The 18,933-nt window shown below is 49.0% G+C and overlaps 1 protein-coding gene across 3 annotated transcripts; it reads right to left on the bottom strand.

Moving 5' to 3' along the window:
* Positions 1 to 1,819: 1,819 nt before the first annotated feature.
* On the bottom strand, positions 1,820 to 8,162 carry PLAU (plasminogen activator, urokinase). Of its 3 annotated transcripts, none has more exons than XM_066349240.1 (12): positions 8,102 to 8,162; positions 7,112 to 7,199; positions 6,632 to 6,665; positions 6,388 to 6,495; positions 5,885 to 6,059; positions 5,608 to 5,699; positions 5,205 to 5,421; positions 4,840 to 4,988; positions 4,112 to 4,252; positions 3,626 to 3,774; positions 2,802 to 2,952; positions 1,820 to 2,697 (listed from the first exon to the last, which is right to left on the bottom strand). In XM_066349240.1, the coding sequence occupies exons 2-12, from the start codon at positions 7,166 to 7,168 to the stop codon at positions 2,600 to 2,602; spliced, it is 1,371 nt and encodes a 456-aa protein (XP_066205337.1). In that variant the 5' UTR covers positions 7,169 to 7,199; positions 8,102 to 8,162; the 3' UTR covers positions 1,820 to 2,599. The 3 variants fall into 3 exon arrangements, with proteins under 3 accessions (XP_066205337.1, XP_066205336.1, XP_066205338.1); XM_066349239.1 differs by lacking the exon at positions 8,102 to 8,162 and adding an exon at positions 7,503 to 7,647; XM_066349241.1 differs by lacking the exon at positions 8,102 to 8,162 and adding an exon at positions 7,503 to 7,646 and having other exon boundaries at positions 1,820 to 2,952.
* Between the last annotated feature and the right edge of the window lie 10,771 nt (positions 8,163 to 18,933).

Here is an 18,933-nt window from a genome sequence, read left to right as displayed (position 1 = left end):
TAATGGGGCCAATGATAATACCTTTCTCCTAGGATCTTTGTGAAGATTCAACCAGATAATATATGAAGAACTTAGCACAGTGTCCAGTACATGGTGACCACTAGAAGGCAGTCTAGTGAGTGACAGGATAGTATTTGGAGCCATAAAACTGGTTGCTGGAGCAGTGGCTGACCCCTGCCAGCCCCGAGTGAGGTCTTCAATTCAGGGAAGAAGCAGTAGCTGGCTGGGGGTCGGAGTGGTGACTGGGAAATGCTCTGAGGAGAGCAGTGCCATTGCTCAACCACCAGTGGAACTCATACTTCCTGTTTTCAGCGTGTGTAAGCCCTGATGCTAGAGCTGCTCATGTTGGAACAAGATCCCTCTTGGCCCCTGGGGGGGGAGGGGGGGAATACAGAGGTAGAGCCACAACTCAGTCTGGGCTGGGCCCCTTAGCTTCACATCATGCCTTTTTCTTCCTAGCAAATTCAGCTCCCACAAAACACCAATGCAATCCTGGGATGGAGGAGGGGAGGGGGAGTCATATAATTGTATGACAATTTACATGGCTTTGTAATAATAGTCACCATTTTTGTGCCTTTACTAGGTGCCAGGAGTAGGCTGAGACATGAATTCATGAATCCTTACAATAATCCTGGGAGGTAGATACTATTGTCTCTTTTACAGATGAGGAAACAGAGGCACAGAGATAGAGTTTTCCCCAAGTCACACAGCTAGTGCTAGAGCAAGGATTCTGGTCCAGGACACCTGACTCCAAATCCATGCTCTGAAACCACTGCATCATACCCAATAAGACAACATGCTAGATTATGGGGATTAAAACAGAATGCTTTGGGTCTTCACCCTCCCAGGGCCCGTGCTCTAGGGAGCCTCTGATAGAAAGCCCAGGAGACCTTTCACCCCCAAACCCCACTCCGAAAACTGACTGTTCATGCAGAGAACACATACTGACATTTTGAATTTACTGAGCACTTCACATAAACTGGCCAATTGTCTCCAAAAGATATTCAATTAGGGTGCTTATCAGAAACACCTGAGGAGCTTTTCAAACCCACAAAGCCTGGCACCAGTCTTGGCCCTGAATCATAACGTCTGTGGGTGGAACACAGGCATGCATGTTTTTAAGTTTCTCAGGTGACCTGGTTAAGAAACAATGCCAAAACCCATTCACATAGCTGGGAAACTCCAATACTTTGGCATCTAGCTGTATTTGCCAGCCTGCCTTCTATACCCCAGTTCTTCAAAAGCTGATGTTTGGTTCAAAATAGATGCTCATGTCCGGCTTTAAATTCTGTGCCACCTGATTGTAGAGGTAGCAATGGCAGGTCACGAGCTCTATAACCATTTTGAGAAAACAGCCCCAGACCCACGCACAGCTAATGGGAAATTATGTTTCCTGTTCCCTGAATGCCACAGACTCAAGCTTTGGATCAACAACTTTCATTCATACAGGTGTTCTCCTTGGTTGAGGTCAGCCCAAGAAGTGTTGGGCGCAGAGTAAAGAGAATATGGTGAGGCGAACGCTAGAGGCCCACAGTGCACAGTTGTCCAAGGTGTGCCCTGCACTAACGCATCAGGCTGGGCAGGGAACTGGAACCTGACACCCAGCCCGCACACCACTTACCAAGCCATGGGCCCCTGGCTTACAGCAGGACCTGACCTACAACCCTCCTAGCCTCTACTTCCCAAAGCCCCAAAGTCCAGAGATGTAGCTGCATAAAAAACTCTGGAATACATGCCACTGTGCTCTTTTTCTACTTTTTATGTTCCCCAACACCCTCCCATATGAGCATCTGGGAAGAAACAATGTCTTCAGAAAAAATCACATTTTATTAATCATCTTTATTCAAAATTACAAAAATAGATATAAATAAAAATAGCAGAATTATTAAATAGTCAGTGTGCAGGAGTGGTTCTTACCCCACTCAGTGAGGATTGGATGAACTCATCTGGAAGGTCAGAAGGGTAACTGGCCAAGAAAGGGACATTTATGTGAAAGTGAAACTGAAGTTTTAATGCTGGTCATGGGCCATGCCCCAGAATGATACATTCATGGGCATCATTTCATGGGAGACACAAGAGGCCCCAGGAGTGTCCATGACTTCTTCTGACAGCCCATTCTATGTGATATTACAGTTTAGAGTTTGGGGAAATATCTAGATTTACAGTCAGACACAGGAACGCCAGCTCTTACTCACACTGACTACTCACAGCCTGTGCACAAGTGTGCAAACATACACATGCATATATAATATATGCTGAAACATTCATGAAATGTCAGAGCCCTTCCCTCAAGTTATTAGTGTCCCTACTCCCCAAACTACTGTTCCCACATTGGCCAACCTCCCTCAAGAGACCTCAGTTCTGTTACACTTCCTAATTGGGAAATTATTCATTTCCCAACAATAGGCCTCATGAATGCCCACTGCTGGGGGAGCTGCCTCTTCTTTCCATGCATAGGAAATGCTATTTTTTCTCCAGGAGGCTTTAATCCAGAAAAAGTCAAACTACTGGTCAGTACCATTCTGATCAGGACCACCACTCCATCCTGGCCAGAGGGGATCTGGGCGCCCAGCACCCAGGCCTGTAACGGAGGATAAAGCTATTGTTGCTCACCATGGTGAGCAGCACAAGCAAAACCATCTCTGCAGAGCCTATCTTCCTCAGTCTCTTCCTTATTAGAGAGTGCAGATAGACCTACTGCAAAAACGATGGTCAGTGTGGGAGTGTTGAGTCTCCTCCCTTGGCTCCCTGGGGGCCCGCAGAGGGCTAGGCCATTCAGAGGGCTAAGCTAGTCTCTTCACCAGTGTTAGTGCGGATCCAGGACAGGAAGCGTGAGACCCTTGTGTAGACGCCTGGCTTGTACTTCATGGCGCATTCACGGCCCCAGCTCACAATCCCAGTCAGAGTTGGGCGGTCTTGGATAGAGCAGACCATGGGCCCTCCTGAGTCTCCCTGTTAAGCCAAAACACAAAAGGTGAGCCCTGGAAGACGTCAGGAGGGGGCCATTGGATCCTACCACCCAATCAGGCCCGAGAGAGAGCAGGGGGTTTCCCAGGGGCAAAGTCCTTAGCAATTCCCCATTTCCTACCACATCAAGTTCAAAATCTCTGCTTGGCTTTTAAAGCCCTATTATCTGCCACCATTCCATCTGCATTCTCAGACCCTGCCTCGTCTCCCATCCTGGCATATACTGTGCACATGCTCATTTTTGTTATCTTACAACTGAAATGCCCTCCTTTCTACCCTCTGCCTCCTCAAATCCCTACTGAGTCACATTCTCTTTAAAGCCTGCCCTTCGTGACCATCTAGTTGGCACTCACCTCCCTCTCCCAAACATCTGATCATTTATAATTCACACCACACCCTGAACACTGAGCTGTATTATTTTCTGTTGTTTCTTCTTAGTCCCCTCCTTCCCCTAGTCCGCAGTGCCTAGTACAGAGATGGGCTGATGACAAATGTTTGGTAAAGATATAAGGATTGGTATAAACCTTCTAAAACTTGAGCTCTGATTCTGGCTTCTTGCGGCTTTGGCTGGAGAGAGGCTCCCCAAAGCTGGCAGAGACACGCCCAGAAGTCCTGGAGAGATCTGGGCACAATGGAGCGAGATGCTTAGAACTCTCACCTGGCAAGAATCTGTTTTCCACTGGGGGTCAGCAGCACACAGCATTTTGGTGGTGACTTCAGAGCCGTAGTAGTGGGGCTGCTGACACTCCCTGTGGGAAATTAGCTTCACAACCGTCATTTTCAACTGCTCTGGGTAGAGATAATCAGCTAGGCGGAAGAAACATGGAGGAATTCACGTTAAGATATGTGTCTGTCCAGCCTTCCCACTGGGACTCTCCTGCCAGAAAGAGGACCAAAAAGTTTTCCTACCAGGGAAAGCCTCTATTCTTTTCCCACCCAAATCCGAGTCTTTGCCTTAACTCTAGCTTTTCCTCCCACCTATTTACCTTTATGGTCCATTATTCCCTAAACAGCGCTCCCCACTCCATCCTGCGACCCATCTGCTACGTCCACAGTGCTCCTCGCTGTATCTCCACAGTCTACCCTCAATCCAGGTGACAACACTCTCCCAGGACCCTCTCAGCTAGCCCCAAAGGTCACTTACTGACATTCTCTTTTCCAAAGCCAGTGATCTCACAGCTTGTGCCAAAACGAGCATCGCCATACATTGGGGGCAGGCAGATGGTCTGTATGGACCGGGATGGCTGCGCACACTGGCCTGAGTTGGAACTGATCTTCAGCAAGGCTAGTAGGGGAGGGGGAAGAGGTCAGAGGGGAAAAATCACCACGTGGTAATCATCTTGCCCTCCAAATGCGGAGGGAGCAGCTGTCTATCCCTAGGTCATTTAGGGTCAGAGGTCATCCTGGGAGGTGTGCTGGTAGGATGAAACAAGTCTCCCTTGTCCCATGCCTCACGGCTTTGTTCCTGCTGCTGACAGAGACTTGGACAGCCGGGGCTACTGCATACAGCCAAATGAGGTTTTTCCTACAAAAAGCCCTGGCTGAGGTAGCTGGGCTGAAATCCAGCCCAGTGCTCTCTCAAAGTTCTATGTCCTGGGACAGAGTCTGCATCCAACAAAGGGGCATCCTAGCCCAAGCCATCTGTCCATAGGGCTACTGACACTCGGAGAAGGCCACCTGTTTTGAAATCAGGAAATATATAGGGGAGCACCAAGCCCTTCATATGTGCAGGTCACTCTGAACCCTCCCCACTTCTCCCTTTTTTGTGTAAAGTAGGATCTTCAAGTTCCCCTACAACTTCCATCTCCCACTTGAGTTTCTTTGAACCCCCCTCTCCTGGCCAGCATCATGAGGGCAGAGTTTTCCACTCACCTATATCATTGTGGTGAGCAAGTGTATCAGCGCTGTAGTCCTCATGCAAGATGAGTTTTTCCACTCCAAACTTCATCTCCCCGGGGGTTTTGGAGTTAAGCCTTGACCGACCCAAGTAGACAATGTAGTCCTCCTTCCTTTGGTGATTACTGTGGGAGAGGAGACCTGTCAGATAGTCTGATCTCATGATATGCTGTCACTTCCCCACCCCACCACAGTGACCTCAGAGCATGACTTGTCCTCAAGGTTATGGGCTACATTGAAGGGCTGTGAGTAGAACGGAAGTGGAATCCTTTGCTGCGAAGGAAAAAGGGATGGTTTGGGGTAGGGCAGGAGGGTCCAGGAGAAGTGATAGAGGGACGTACATGAAGCAGTGTGTGGCACTGACCACCCAGCAAGGACTGATGAGACTGCCACCGCACTTATAGGTGACAGAACCTCCACGATGTCTCCTGTAGATAGCTGCAAACCAAGGCTGGTTCTCAATGTCAGTGAATTCTCCCCCGATAATCTTAAAGCGGGGCCTCAGAGCCTTCTGACCACACTGAAACTCTGCTTTTTCAGGAGAATGAGGACTTTTTCCTGGAGGAGAGAGAGAAGGATGTCCTAGGAAGATAGGTAGGATAAACTGTTCCTCTCCTCATCCTCTGACCTCCCAGTTTTTTGGGGCCAGACAGGCCTCTATCCTCATCCCTCCTGTGATGGAATATGGAAATATGTGATTTGTCCCCTTTTATCCACTATTCTAAACAGGTTGGTGACACTCACCAAAAGAGCAGTCACGCACAATGCACTCTTGGACAAGCTGCTTTAGGCCAACCTGCACATAGCACCAGGGCTTCTTCTGGTTGTCTGGGTTCCTGGCAACACAGAGAGTAGAGGGTTGTCATTTCAACACAAAATGTCTTTCCTGTGCCTTCTCTCCAAGAAAGACTCAAACAGAGGTCTTGCTTTTCTCATGTTAGAGCCAGCACTCTGGAAGCAGAAGGGAATGTTAACAAAGGCTTCTGTGAGGCCCTGGGGAAGGTCCTGCTGCCCACCGCACCTGCAGTAATTGTGTTTCCCCAGGCCCAGCTGAAGAGCATCAGGTCTTTGGGTGTGGTATGTTTGCAGAAGGACATTGGCAGAGTGCCAGGCCAGGCAGGGCCGGCCCATGGAATCAGTGTTGGCCTTCCCTCGGTAAGAGTGACCATTTCCTTGATAGCAGGTTTTCGACATATCTGTGGAAGGATGTGAGGATGAGAGAATATCAGAAAGAGGAGGAGGTTCAGGCAGTTTTAGAGATCCTGCCAGGCCTCATGTGACTTCAGGCCTGGCAGAAGACACTAGGAAGGGTCCCCTTCCATCCCACCTCACATTTGTGCAGCCACAGCTTTACAAGACAATGTGGGTTTATGTGTTTGACTGTGTGTATCATACCACATAGGGATAACTCCCCTACTCCACCTCTAGCTCCTAACCCCTTCCTGCTCTTGCATCCCACTCGGCTCTCCCTGCCCCCAAACCTCATGTGCCTCACCTCCCAGTTAAGAGTCAGGATCCCCATACCTATCTCACAGTGCTCTCCCTGGAATTTCTTTGGGCAGTTGCATCGCCGAATGTTGGAGAAGTACTTGTAAGACACACATGTACCTCCATTCAGACAGCCACAGTTTGCTGAAAAACATGAAGGTGGGGGTGGATAAGCAAGGAGAATGGGAAGAGGGAAGAGGGGAGGCAGCCCTGCCTCAGGGACAGGGAATTCTCCAAGATATCTGTGCAGCCAGATATTGTGCAAGGGGTAAATACTTACATGCACTAGACACTTGATGAGGGTCATGGCTGCCCTGGAAAAGATGGGGGAGGGGGAAAGTTCACCAAAGGTCTCATGCCCTTGGGACTCCAGGGTATGGATAAACTGGCCCCAATCCCTAAACTCACCCCACCCTACAGCTCCCTCTCTCTTCACCCTGATCATATTTAACCAGCCCTCAAATGGACGATCATGGTTTCCAGAGAGGAGAAACGAATTGACTCAGCCAAGCTTCACATATCAGATGCCAGCAGGGTGGGGCGGCTCCAGTGGCTTCTTCCTTGCTTGCAAGTGCGAACTCCCTTGGTTCTCAAGGCCCCCACTGCCACACCTGTCCTATTTCCCTGGAAGGTCCGGCCCTGCTGTGGATGGAACCGGAGGACTCTAGGTCCCTACGCAGCCCCTTCCTTCCCCGGCGCTGTTCAGGGGTCCTGCAAGCCCCCTCCCGCCGCCACAGGTCGAAGCAGGGAAGGAGCTCACTTTGCAGTTGCTCATGATCAGGGCACAGAGGAGCAGGCACGCCAGCGAGACTCTCATGGTGACTCTGCTGCGGCTCCAGACACCGGGCCTGTAAGGAAAGGAGAAGTCAGGGGGAAAGCGGAGGAGCGAGAAGGCGAGCGGGCCAGTAGGTTACTGCAGTTCAGGGCAGAGCCCCTGGGTCATCTGCGAGGCTAGCCGGCGCTCGTCTCCCCTTTCTAGTATGCAGGGGTCTCGGCACAGCACGGACCTGCGCCCGCAGGGGGACGCGTGGGCACGGGCAGCGGCGATCGGCGCGCGGCCGCTGCCCGAGAGGGAGCCGGGATTGGGGGAGGTAAGGCCGCAGGACTGGGGGCCGCGCATCCGCCCAGCGCTCGGAGTGGCCCGCACTCACCTGCAGCTGCGGCGGGAGGGGCGCGGGGCCGGGCGCTGCGGGCACGTGGACACTCGGCGGGGTTCTGGGGCCAGAGACTGCCCGCTGTGCGGCCGGCCCGCCGCGCGGGCCGTATATTAAGACCCGCCCAGGCCCCGCCCCGCCCGCCCGCCCGCCCGGCCCGACCCGGCCGAGCCCGGATCGCCGGGTCCACTCCCTTCCCCTCCTCTTCCCTGGGGCCCGCCGCGACCCGAGCCGAGTGTTTCCACAGCTGTGGCTGAGAGTGAGGAGCAGCGCTGTCCCCGGCGGAGGGGACGAAAGGGGTCTGAGCGGAAATGCAGTGTACAGAGGAATCCAAACCTCCCGCCCTCCTCCCATTCACCTGGCCTGCGCCCGCCCCGTGCAGCCCGCACCCACCCGCACGCCCGGTTGCGGAGAGGAGAGGCACCCAGGACTCCTCGAGGCCCAGCTCTGAAGCCTTCTCCAGGTCCCCTAAATCAGCTCTAATCAGCCTTTGCACCCTCGACCCCAACTGCCTAGGAGAGCGGACGAGACCCTGTGTCAGGCGCGCGGAGCCCAGTTCGCACAGATGTGGTGCTTATCTCAACGTGGAAACTCACGTGACACGTGCTCTCAGAACGGACGAAAAGCCTGCTAACCGGGGCTGCTTCTGTAGCTGGCTGTCCCAAAATCATCAACACAGCCAGTGGGTAAGACACAGTCGTTCAGGGCGTCATTCTAAAAAAACAAGGTTGTGGGTTCATCCCAGTCAAAGCACATACAGGAAGCAACTAATGAATGCACGACTGAGTGGGACAACAAATAAATACTTCCCTTCCCTCTCCCCTCTCTCTCCATTCCTCTCTCTGACTCCCTAAAAATGAATTTTAAAAAATTAAGTCCTGGCCCTGGCCGGTTGGCTCAGTGGTAGAGCATTGGCCGGGAGTGTGGAGGTCTAGGGTTCATTTCTAGTTAGTGCACACAGGAAAAGCGACCATCTAATTCTTCACCCCTCCTTCTCTCTCTCTCTCTCTCTCTCTCTCTCTCTCTCTCTCTCCCCTTCCCACAGCCATGGCTCAATTGGTCCCATCAAGTTGGCCTCAGGCACTGAGGATGGCTCCCTGGTCTCTGCCTCAGATGCTAAAAAATGGCTCCATTGAGCAATGGAGCAACCACCGAAGATGGGAAGAGAGAGCATCGGTTTACTCGGTGAATCCTGGTTGGGGCGCATGCGAGAGTCTATCTCTCTGCCTCCCCTTCTCTCACTAAAATAAATAAATAAATAAATAAATAAATAAATAAATAAATAAATAAATAAATAAGCCCTAGCCCACTAGCTCCTTTGGTTGGAGTGCCGTCTCAGAGTCTCAGAGCGAGGAGGTTGCAGGTCGGATTCCCTGGTCGGGGCACATACTATCCCGACACATACAGGAACAGCTCAATGTTTCTGTCTCGCTTTCTCTCTTTTTGTCCTTTTCCTCTAGGAACAGAAAGAAAGAGACAGAGAGAGAGAGAGAGAGAGAAGGAAGGAAGGGAGAGAAGGAGAGAGGGAGGGAGAGAGGAAGAAAGGAAGGAAGGAAGGAAGGAAGGAAGGAAGGAAGGAAGGGAGGGAGGGAGGGAGGGAGGGAGGGAGGAAGGAAGGAAGGAAGGAAGGGACAAAGGTGAGATAATTGGTTACCACAGTAAGGGAGCTTGTAAGTAAGGGAGTAAGAGTTGTGATACAATGTTGTAGGATTGTGAGTACAAAGTCTTAGCGCACAAATTGTTGATGCTTGCCTTTCTTTCTTTCTTTTTTGTTTTGTTTTGTTTTGTTTTTGAGATAGAGAGACTAGAAGCATCAATTCACATTGCTTTAGTTGTTCATTGGTTGCTTCTCATACTTGTCTTGGGGAGGAAGAGGAGGGGCGGCTGCAGTCCAGCCAGTTACCCCTTGCTCAGGCCAGGGACCTTGGGTTTTTGAATCGGAGACCTCAGCATCCAAGGTCAACCCTCTATCACTCCACTACCACTTGTCAGGTTGTTGGTGCTTTCTTTCGAAGCGTTGATGCGTCTTTCAGGAAGTTCCTATAATGAACAATCCATTTATTTGCCTGGGTCAGAATATAATTAGTTAATAAAGACATTGGGCCTGATCTGTGGTGGCGCAGTGGATAAGGCGTTGACCTGGAAATGCTGAGGTCGCCAGTTCAAAACCCTGGGCTTGCCTGGTCAAGGCACATATGGGAGTTGATGCTTCCAGCTTCTCCCCCCTTCTCTCTCTATCTCTCTCTTCTCTCTGTCTCTCTCTCTCCTCTCTAAAAATGAATAAATAAAATAATAAAAAAAATTAAAAAAAAAGACATTGGATAGTAAGGTCTTATTAATGTAGACAGTAAGCTGTAGAGGAGTAAGAAGTTCTGATTTCATCTCAGGATAGGAATTGGGGAACTGGAGGATAAGAATGAAAATATTTATTTTATACTGTTTAAGTTTTTGAAAACAAATCTTTGTATCATCCATTCCAAAAAAGATAATTACAGGCCCTGACCAGTTAGCTCAGTCACTTAAGAGTGTCGTCCGGAAACAACAAGGCTGTGGGGTTGGTTCCCCTGTCTGGGCACACACGGGAAGCAACCAATGAATGCACAGCGAGTGGAACAACAAATGAATGCTTCCCTTCCCCCTTTTCTCTCTCTCTCTCAAAAAAAAAAAAAAAAAAAAATCAATCAATAAATAAAACCCTGGCCAGATAGCTCAGTTGGTTGGAGCTCAGTGTTCCTGTTTCTCTCTCCCAGCCCCTCTCAAAAAAGAAAATAAAAAGATAATTACAGACTTTTTTTTTTTTTTTTTGTATTTTTCTGAAGCTGGAAACGGGGAGGCAGTCAGACAGACTCCCTGACTCCCGCATGCACCCGACCAGGATCCACCTGGCACGCCCACCAGAGGGCGATGCTCTGCCCATCCCCCGGCGTCGCTCTGTCGCGACCAGAGCCACTCTAGTGCCTGGGGCAGAGGCCAAGGAGCCATCCCCAGCGCCCGGGCCATCTTTTGCTCCACTGCAGCCCTGGCTGCGGGAAGGGAAGAGAGAGACAGAGAGGAAAAAAAGGGGGAGGGGTGGAGAAGCAGATGGGTGCTTCTCCTGTGTGCCCTGGCCGGGAATCGAACCCGAAACTTCCGCACGCCAGGCCGACGCTCTACCACTGAGCCAACCGGCCAGGGCCAATTACAGACTTTTAAATGCATATTTATTTAGTGTTCTACTTCATCACAGGACATTGTTTCTAATAAGATAAAAATAATTGCTTATCAAATAAGACCCACCTCCAGGAAAACTACCATGTAGCCTGGCTGGGTAGCTCAGTTGGCTAGAGTATTGTTCTGATATTGCTAAGGTTGTGGGTTCAATCCCTGGGCAGAGCATAAACAAGAGTCAACCGATGAATGTATAAAGAAGTTCAACAAACTGAAATTTTTCTCTCTCTAAAATCAATAAAACTCAAAAAAAAAAAAAAAAAAAAAAAGACTGACCATGTATAAAGGATTCAACATGCTCTTCTTGCCTAAGGGGAAGGCAAACAATTGTGTACACACACATATCCTTCAGGCGTACTTGAAGGACCATATGGTGGACTCTGAGGGTCGCTATTCCCTAACCCCTTCTCTTAGTGTTTAGAACCTGGGCTGGGGTCACTTGGATTTTAACCACTAAGACTTCCCCCCTTGATGGGAAGGGAGAGGTCTGAGTCCCTATAACTAACAGGGGCCCAAGGCCAGACCCAAGTCTTGGTCCTTCTCCATGCCTAGGCCTACAGCATTTTGCTGCCTGGCAAACCTGGACCTCAAATCTGGGTCTACTGAAAGGGACAATAGGAGGAGGGCAGGGAGAGTGCCAGGAAGGTAGGAAGGAGGAAAGCCTCTTTGCTCTGTTCCAGCCAGAGGTCTCAGGATGCTGGCCTCTGCCTGGGGAAAGTGTAAGTTAACCATCCAGCTTTAGGGACGCAGGTGGTCCATCGTCGTCCAAAGAGAGTTTTTCTGTGCTGGGCTATGTTGCCAGCCTCCCAGATGATGGACTGAGTCAGAAGTACTATAGATCTCAGAGCCGGCCTCACTACTTCCTCTAGAAGACTGTGACATGTTTTGTTTGGATTTAAAACCATTAATTGTAAATAAACGTGATCAAAATGTAAACAGAGATGTTGCAGCCTCAGGACTTACCCCGAAACTCCTAGGTTAGTTGTCAGGAAATTCCCAGCATATTGTCATGATTCACAGATCTCCCCCAGCAGCTCTCATGACTCCAGATTACTTGGCTGGAGGCTGTCATGCTGATTTTTGAGAGAAGGGTGACCTCATTTCCTCCCCGACAAAGAGGCTTGGAGACCGTTATGTAGCATGACACCCCCCTCCCCCCTCCTTCCCTCTGCGGCCTTTTCACCTGGTTGAACAATGCTAGAGCCTCCACCTCTTCACACTGCTTCCTTCCTCCTCTGTGATCTTTGGTGCTCTCTGAAATCTCCGTGTCCATCTTTTGGTGCCCAGTCTGTGCTAGTCTTTCAAGTCTTTGAGGGCAGAGACATCTTAACTACCTTTGTCTCTCTGTCAGCATTTGTGAATCCCCGTCCACCACATACGTGCTTTATTATGAATGAATCAGTGAACAAGTGGGAACAGAGAGCTTTGGGGCACCCTGGAAGTTTCCCTCCTCTTTGTTCTTTTTTTTATTTTTTATTGCCATAAAAAGTAGTGTTGGCATAGTTTCCATCTTGTGTTAAAAAGCACTTTGAAACGAATCATTCCTCTTTAAACTCACGCTTGCCTTACGATATAGTTGGGAATCATTATTCCCATTTTGCAAATGAGGGAAATGAGGTGGAGAGAAGACGTATAGTTGATGAGCGGCAAAACCCGTACTAGCACCCAGGTTTCCTGACCCTTGTTCCTGTGCTCTATACCTCACTTCCTCCATAAGAGAGGGATTTAAAACAGACTGCTGTGAAGAGAAGGGCCAGGTGATATTGCAGCTCAGGGGAGTCCTCCTGCTGGCTTTGTAAGTCTCCTTCCAGAAGCACTTCTCAGGCTATGGGCTCTGAGATTCTGGGAAGCCCTTGCTGTATGTATTATAACTTAGCTGCTTGCCTGAGTTCCAGGAACTAAATTGGCGTTCTAGGCTATCTGAAGTTTCTGTCAAGAGTGGGAATAAGGAACCGAATGCGTGTGATTTTATTCTGTTCCTCACTCCCAGAGTAAAGCCACCAGTCCCCTGCCTCTATGTCTCAGGGGTCCAGACCTCCTGAGTCAGATGTGACAATAGAGACTAACGGAGGGTCCCCCTTTCCTGCAGCTGCTCATAAGAGAACAGGCAAATGCCAGGTATTCAAAGAGGACCAGGATGTCCAAACTTAGCCCTGAGACTGTGTCCAGGAAACTGGGCCCCAGAAGGGCTATTTTCTGATCAGCATGACCCAAAGGGAAGTTCATGCAAGTCACAGGATGTATTCCTGGGTTGCTAGACCAAGACTATTCAGCATGGTACTATAGAGAGAGTGCAGTATCTAGCCTCTGCTCTGCCACATCTAAGCTGAATGGCCTTAGGCAAGACACTTTCTCTCTCTCTCTCTCTTTCTTTTTTTTTTTTTTTTTGTATTTTTCTGAAGCTGGAAACGGGGAGACAGACTCCCGCATGCGCCCAACCGGGATCCACCCGGCACGCCCACCAGGGGGCGATGCTCTGCCCATCCGGGGCGTCGCTCTGTTGCAACCAGAGCCACTCTAGCGCCTGGGGCAGAGGCCATGGAGCCATCCCCAGTGCCCGGGCCATCTTTTGCTCCAATGGAGCCTTGGCTGCGGGAGGGGAAGAGAGAGACAGAGAGGAAGGAGAGGGGGAGGGGTGGAGAAGCAGATGGGCGCTTCTCCTGTGTGCCCTGGCCGGGAATCAAACCCGGGACTTCCGCACGCCAGGCCGACGCTCTACCACTGAGCCAACAGGCCAGGGCCTCTCTCTCTTTTTAAAAAAACATTTATTGATTGAGATTTTTAGAGAGAAAGAGATAGAAACATTGATCTGTTTCTGTACATGCCCTAAATGGGGATTGAACCCGTGACCTTTGTGCATTGGGACAACGCTCCAACCAACCAAGCTATCTGGCCAGGGTGAGATACATTCTCTCTCTCTCTCTCTCTTTTTTTTTTTTTTTTTTTTTTTGTATTTTTCTGAAGCTGGAAACGGGGAGAGACAGACAGACTCCCACATGTGCCCGACTGGGATCCACCCTGCACGCCCACCAGGGGCTACGCTCTGCCCACCAGGGGGCGATACTCTGCCCCTCCGGGGCGTCGCTCCGCTGCGACCAGAGCCACTCCAGCACCTGGGGCAGAGGCCAAGGAGCCATCCCCAGCACCCGGGCCATCTTTGCTCCAATGGAGCCTTGGCTGCGGGAGGGGAAGAGAGAGACAGAGAGGAAGGAGGGGGCAGGGGTGGAGAAGCAAATGGGTGCCTCTCCTATGTGCCCTGGCCGGGAATCGAACCCAGGTCCCCCGCATGCCAGGCCGACGCTCTACCGCTGAGCCAACTGGCCAGGGCCTCTCTTTCTCTTTACTGTGTGTGTGTGTGTGTGTGTGTGTGTGTGTGTGTGTGTGTGTGAGAGAGAGAGAGAGAGAGAGAGAGAGACAGGGAGAAAGATGAGAAGCATCAACTTGTCGTTGCGTCACTTTAGTTGTTCAAGTTGTTCATTGATTGCTTTCTCATACATGCCTTGACTGGGTGGCTCCAGCTGAGTCAGTGACCCCTTGCTCAAGCCAACAACCTTGGACTTCAAGCCAGCGACCTTTGGGGTCAAGCCAGAAACTATGGGATCATGTAGATGTTCCCATGCTCAAGCCAGTGGCCCTACATTTAAGCTGGATGAGCCCGTGCTCAAGCTGGCAACCTCAGGGTTTTGAACCTGGGACTTCAGCATCCTAAGTCAAGGCTCTATCCACAGTGCCACCACCAGCCAGGCCATACTCTCTTGATCCCAGCTCCCCATATGCAAAATGAGGCAATGCCTGCCCTGCCTGTGCCTCACTTTGCAGATTAAATAAAATCAAACATTTCTCCATTCCTTTATTTACTCATTCAATATTCATCGTGGATCTACTATGTGCCCAGGACAGTTCTAGATGCTAGAGCTAGAAGGATGAACTTTATAAACTATAATTCCTACCTTGAGTGCCTTCCTGACTATGGCCGTACTGACCCTGAAGACTGGAGCTATCTTTGGAGTCTATCCCAGGATTCCAGTTAAGTGGGGAAGCTGTGTCCTTAGCAAATAGTTCCAGCAACTGGCCAGCTATGTGTGCTGCTTGCCCCCACAGCCTTAGTTCCTACTCTCTCCTTCTCCTCTCCCTTCTCTGTGGCTAGACGCTCCTCTCTCTCCCTCCTACACTTGGGGCAGACAGACTTCTCTGCAGTTCTAGGAAGGGGGCACTGAAAAGATTCCTTGGGTCTGAGGACTCCTGTTTCCTGCATGTTTAGTGCTGAGGGTGAAGATGCTGTTGTGTGTAACTCATAGCAGGCACTAAAAGCCAGGACTTGGGCCTGTAACATGAGAGGGAAGCTGTTGAAGCTACACTAGCCTCCAGTGGCCTGTGGAAAGAGTGGGGCAGGAGAAGCCACATACTTGCTTCCTTACTCATGGCAAGCAAAGGGCCCAGCGCTGCACCCTGAGGTTATACTCTGTCTTAGCAGCATCATGAACAGAGGAGTCAAGTTGATCCCTCCAGCTTTAGCCTATGCCCTCCTCCCCTTTCTCACTTTTCCTCCCTCACTGACTCTGACCCAATTCCTAGCCCCACCCAGGCCAGTCAGCTCAGACCTCTGCGTGAATATTGTGGGACTTGGCCAAATTTTTCTTTGTCCCTAACCTAAACCCAGTTACTTCCTAAGTCAGGAACTGACTACCCTAAAGGAGTGCTGGTCATGGATTTCCAGACTTTGGATTCTGAGTCCTCACCAGGAACCAAAGCTAGGCTCAGGCGCTAGAACTTTTGTTCAGAGCTCAGGTTTCCGTGTTGGATGGAATTGGCTGCTTAGCTGGAAACTGAAGGGGGCACCCAGGGACAAAGGGCTAGAATGGGAAACCAGAAACCGGAGGGTTTGCTGAAAACTGCCAAGAAGTCAAGGACATTTAAGGAAATGTATTCAGCCAGAAGTCAGTGTTCTCAAAAATTTGTTCATAAGAAACCCAACATACCACTCATAGCCTATATGATGTATAATTTCATGTGCTCGTGGCTCTCCCATGCTGACTTTACATGCTACTCTGTCTTTAAGGCAGGTGCAAGCACTTTTCTTTCCATTACACAGAGAGGAAAATAGAGGGCTAACAAGGGGAAGTGAATCATCTGCATTCATTCACTGAAAATGATGAGATTCAGAATTCATCGATTTTAAGGAACCTCATGACACATTTCCACTGTCTCTCTTCCTTTTCTGAATCCTCACTCCTCCCTTCCTGACCACCAGCAATCCCCACCCTCGGTCTCTTTGTCTTCCTACTTCCTACTTCCTACACCCCTTCTTTTCTCCAAGGAGTTATTTGTAGCAGTGTGATGAGGCAGCCAGATCCTGGGAAGAGGTCAGTTTCCTTTTTGAAGGGACCATCGGAGGAAATAGAAGGAAGTCTGTGGGAACAGGGAGCAGGGACACAGGAGAGAACCCCTGAGAGAGCTGTATGCTGAGTGAGTGGCAGGGACAGTATGTAGATAATCTAACCAGAACTTTCCTATTTACTTTGAGAGCAGTGGTGGTAGGAAGTGTGACAGGAACTACAGAAAAGAAAAACTCTTCTTCCCAAGGGGATATTATAATCTATCCCTTGTTAAAGATAGATAACAATAGCTGACTTGTATTTACTTTACATTCATTTTCTTTGTCAAGCTCGCCAACAACCTTTAAGGAAGATACTATTAATATCACCATTTTTGGGGTGAGAAAATTGAGGCTCACAGAGTTGAAGCAGTTTACCCAAGGCCACACTATAGGTTAACGGTAGAATTGTGAATCAATCAGACCTAGCTGATTTCAGGGTTCGGAGAACTATCTCCAAGGCAGTACTGTATTCAGTCAGAAAGGTGGGGATACCTGTCCTTATACCTGAGAATCATCCTACTTCTAACTCATGGTGCTATCTCAAGGTAGCCCCAGCTGTCAAAGTCACATCTGTGTTGATTGCTGCCTACCCAGCTTGAGCCAGACTTTGCTTAAAATGTTCTTCCTTTTGCTTAATATAGCCAGCCACTGTTGTGTCTGCTGGGTCTAGTCAGAAAAGTGATCATTGGGTCTTCTTCACATATCTGTGTGGATCCCTGCAACCATCAAGGGCTAGTCTTCCTTCCTCACAACCATGTTCACCCCTATTAACATGATGGCGATGCCCTAGGGTTCTTCCGTGAAGAAATAAAAATAGCACCTATTTATTGAGCATGCATTTTATTTGGCAGGCATTGGGTACAGTATGCATCATCCTACTTAATCCTCATGAGGGAGATGCAATATTATCCCCACTCTGTGGATAAAAAAACTGAGACCCTGAGGGATTAAGGCCACACAGCCAAGTTAATACCTGGTGGGTCAAACCCAGGTTTCTGACTCTAAATACTGTGTTGATAATCACTCTGAGAGTATTGTCACTTTATTTCTCCCTGAGGGAAATAAAAGTACCCTGTCAAGTAGATGCCAGAATCTGTCATAAGAAATATTCCCCAATGTTATTTTTTCCAGCCTTATCTGATTATAATAACCACCTGGTTTGAGGGTTTAAAGAAATACAGAATATCAGGTTACTTCCTTGGAAATTCTGATTAAGGCCAGGATGGGGCCTAGGAATCTGATCTCTAAGATGTATTCCAGAGGATTCTAACCACTAAACGAGTTTGAGGGAAATTCCAGCCGGTGCATATCTGGGGAGTCTTGGTTTATTTTTTCACCTGGCTATGCCCAATGAAATTACAAACTTTCTACTGGGGCTTCTACTCCACCCTCGATTTTGGGATGATAGCCAGAGGATAACTCAGAAGTGGGAAAGGTCTGGGGCCAGAAGACCGACTTTTAGGCAGAATTTCCCAGACAGGGATGAATCAAGGAGGGATGTACACCTGAGAGCCTTGTGCCAGCCCAGCCACCCAGAGGCACCTTTTCTAAAGAGTCTGAAAAGTTAATTGCTTCAGCATCTTTATACTTGTTCTTTTTTAAGATCCTAGCGATAGTTTTATTTTTAAAATGCCAAATGGATAGCTAATGGAGGGACTTTTCCATAGAGAGATAAAAGATCTTGGAAAACCAGATAACCCTCAAGTCATAGCAGTGAATGAGAAATTGGCTTCACAAGACCTCAGGAAAATTGGGAGACACTGAGTAGAGGTGAGAGCAGAGCAGAAGTGAGAGTAGCTGTACTTACTAGTACCTTTCCATCCCTGATGCTTCCTCGCAGTCCCTGTGCTGGCCCCCTTCCAAGCTTCAAGAAGCTTTTCTCAAGATGATTTTTCCCCTCAGGTCTCCTGGTTCCACCTGAATGGAACTGAGTTTCCAGAGCACTGTCCCTTTGCAAGGAGGGTGGAAACTACCTCCAACAACAATGACCCCAACAGTGTGTGGGATGACTACAGCATTTGCATGTTTAGTCAAGAAGCAATAGTGACATTCGCCCATGCACACTGTCCTCAGATGTACTGTATTCAGTCTGTGTCACTACAGTCAGCCTCTTCTACTGGTAAAGAAAATTCTACCTCAAGTTCTTAAAATGAAATAATTGTGCTCAAACTTTTCATTGTATTCAATAACCTAAAAATTACTTCAAATATCTTGCACTGTGGTAGGCCCTGAGGGCATATAGAAGGACAGACATGATTCCTGATCTGAAGAAGTTTAAAATCTGCTAAGGAGCCTGACCTGTGGTGGCGCAGCGGATAAAGCCTCGACCTGAAATGCTGAGGTCGCTAGTTCGAAACCCTGGACTTGCCCAGTCAAGGCACATATGGGAGTTGATGTTTCCTGCTCCTCCCCATTCTCTCTCTCTCTCTCCTAAAAATAAATCTGGTAAGGAAGACTAAAAGAATATACATTAAACAATTTTAAAAGCCATTAAACAAGATGGCTACTTTAATAAAAGGCAAACAGAAAATAACAAGTGTCCGCCAGGATATGAACAAGTTGGAAGCCTTGTGCACTGTTGGCGGGAATGTAAAATGATGCAAACTGATGTGGAAAACAATATGGCAGTTTCTCAAAAAAAGTTAAACAGACTATCAAATGATCCAACAATTCCACTTGTGTGCTTTACTCACTCTTCTAAAAGAACTGAAAGCAGAGTTTTGAAGATATATTTGCACACTCATCTTATAGCAACACTATTCACAATAACCAAGAGGTGGAAGCAACCTATTTATCCATTGACAGGTAAATAGTGTAGGGCCAGAAGCCGCAGCCACCATCACA

This window comes from Saccopteryx leptura, chromosome 9, assembly GCF_036850995.1.
Source record: "Saccopteryx leptura isolate mSacLep1 chromosome 9, mSacLep1_pri_phased_curated, whole genome shotgun sequence".
NCBI classification, from domain to species: Eukaryota; Metazoa; Chordata; class Mammalia; order Chiroptera; family Emballonuridae; genus Saccopteryx; species Saccopteryx leptura.
This window is presented reverse-complemented; position numbering and strand designations above follow the sequence as displayed.

What these genes read in the sequence shown, in the direction of transcription:
- PLAU (XM_066349240.1), bottom strand. Translation starts at nt 7,168, where the DNA reads ATGAGAGTCTCGCTGGCGTGCCTGCTCCTCTGTGCCCTGATCATGAGC. An exon ending in AGTGCCACACACTGCTTCAT is followed by an intron (nt 4,989 to 5,204) that starts GTACGTCCCTCT and finishes CCTCTCCCACAG; the next exon opens with TAATCACCAAAGGAAGGAGG. An exon ending in TGCTCACCACAATGATATAG is followed by an intron (nt 4,253 to 4,839) that starts GTGAGTGGAAAA and finishes CTCCCCTACTAG; the next exon opens with CCTTGCTGAAGATCAGTTCC.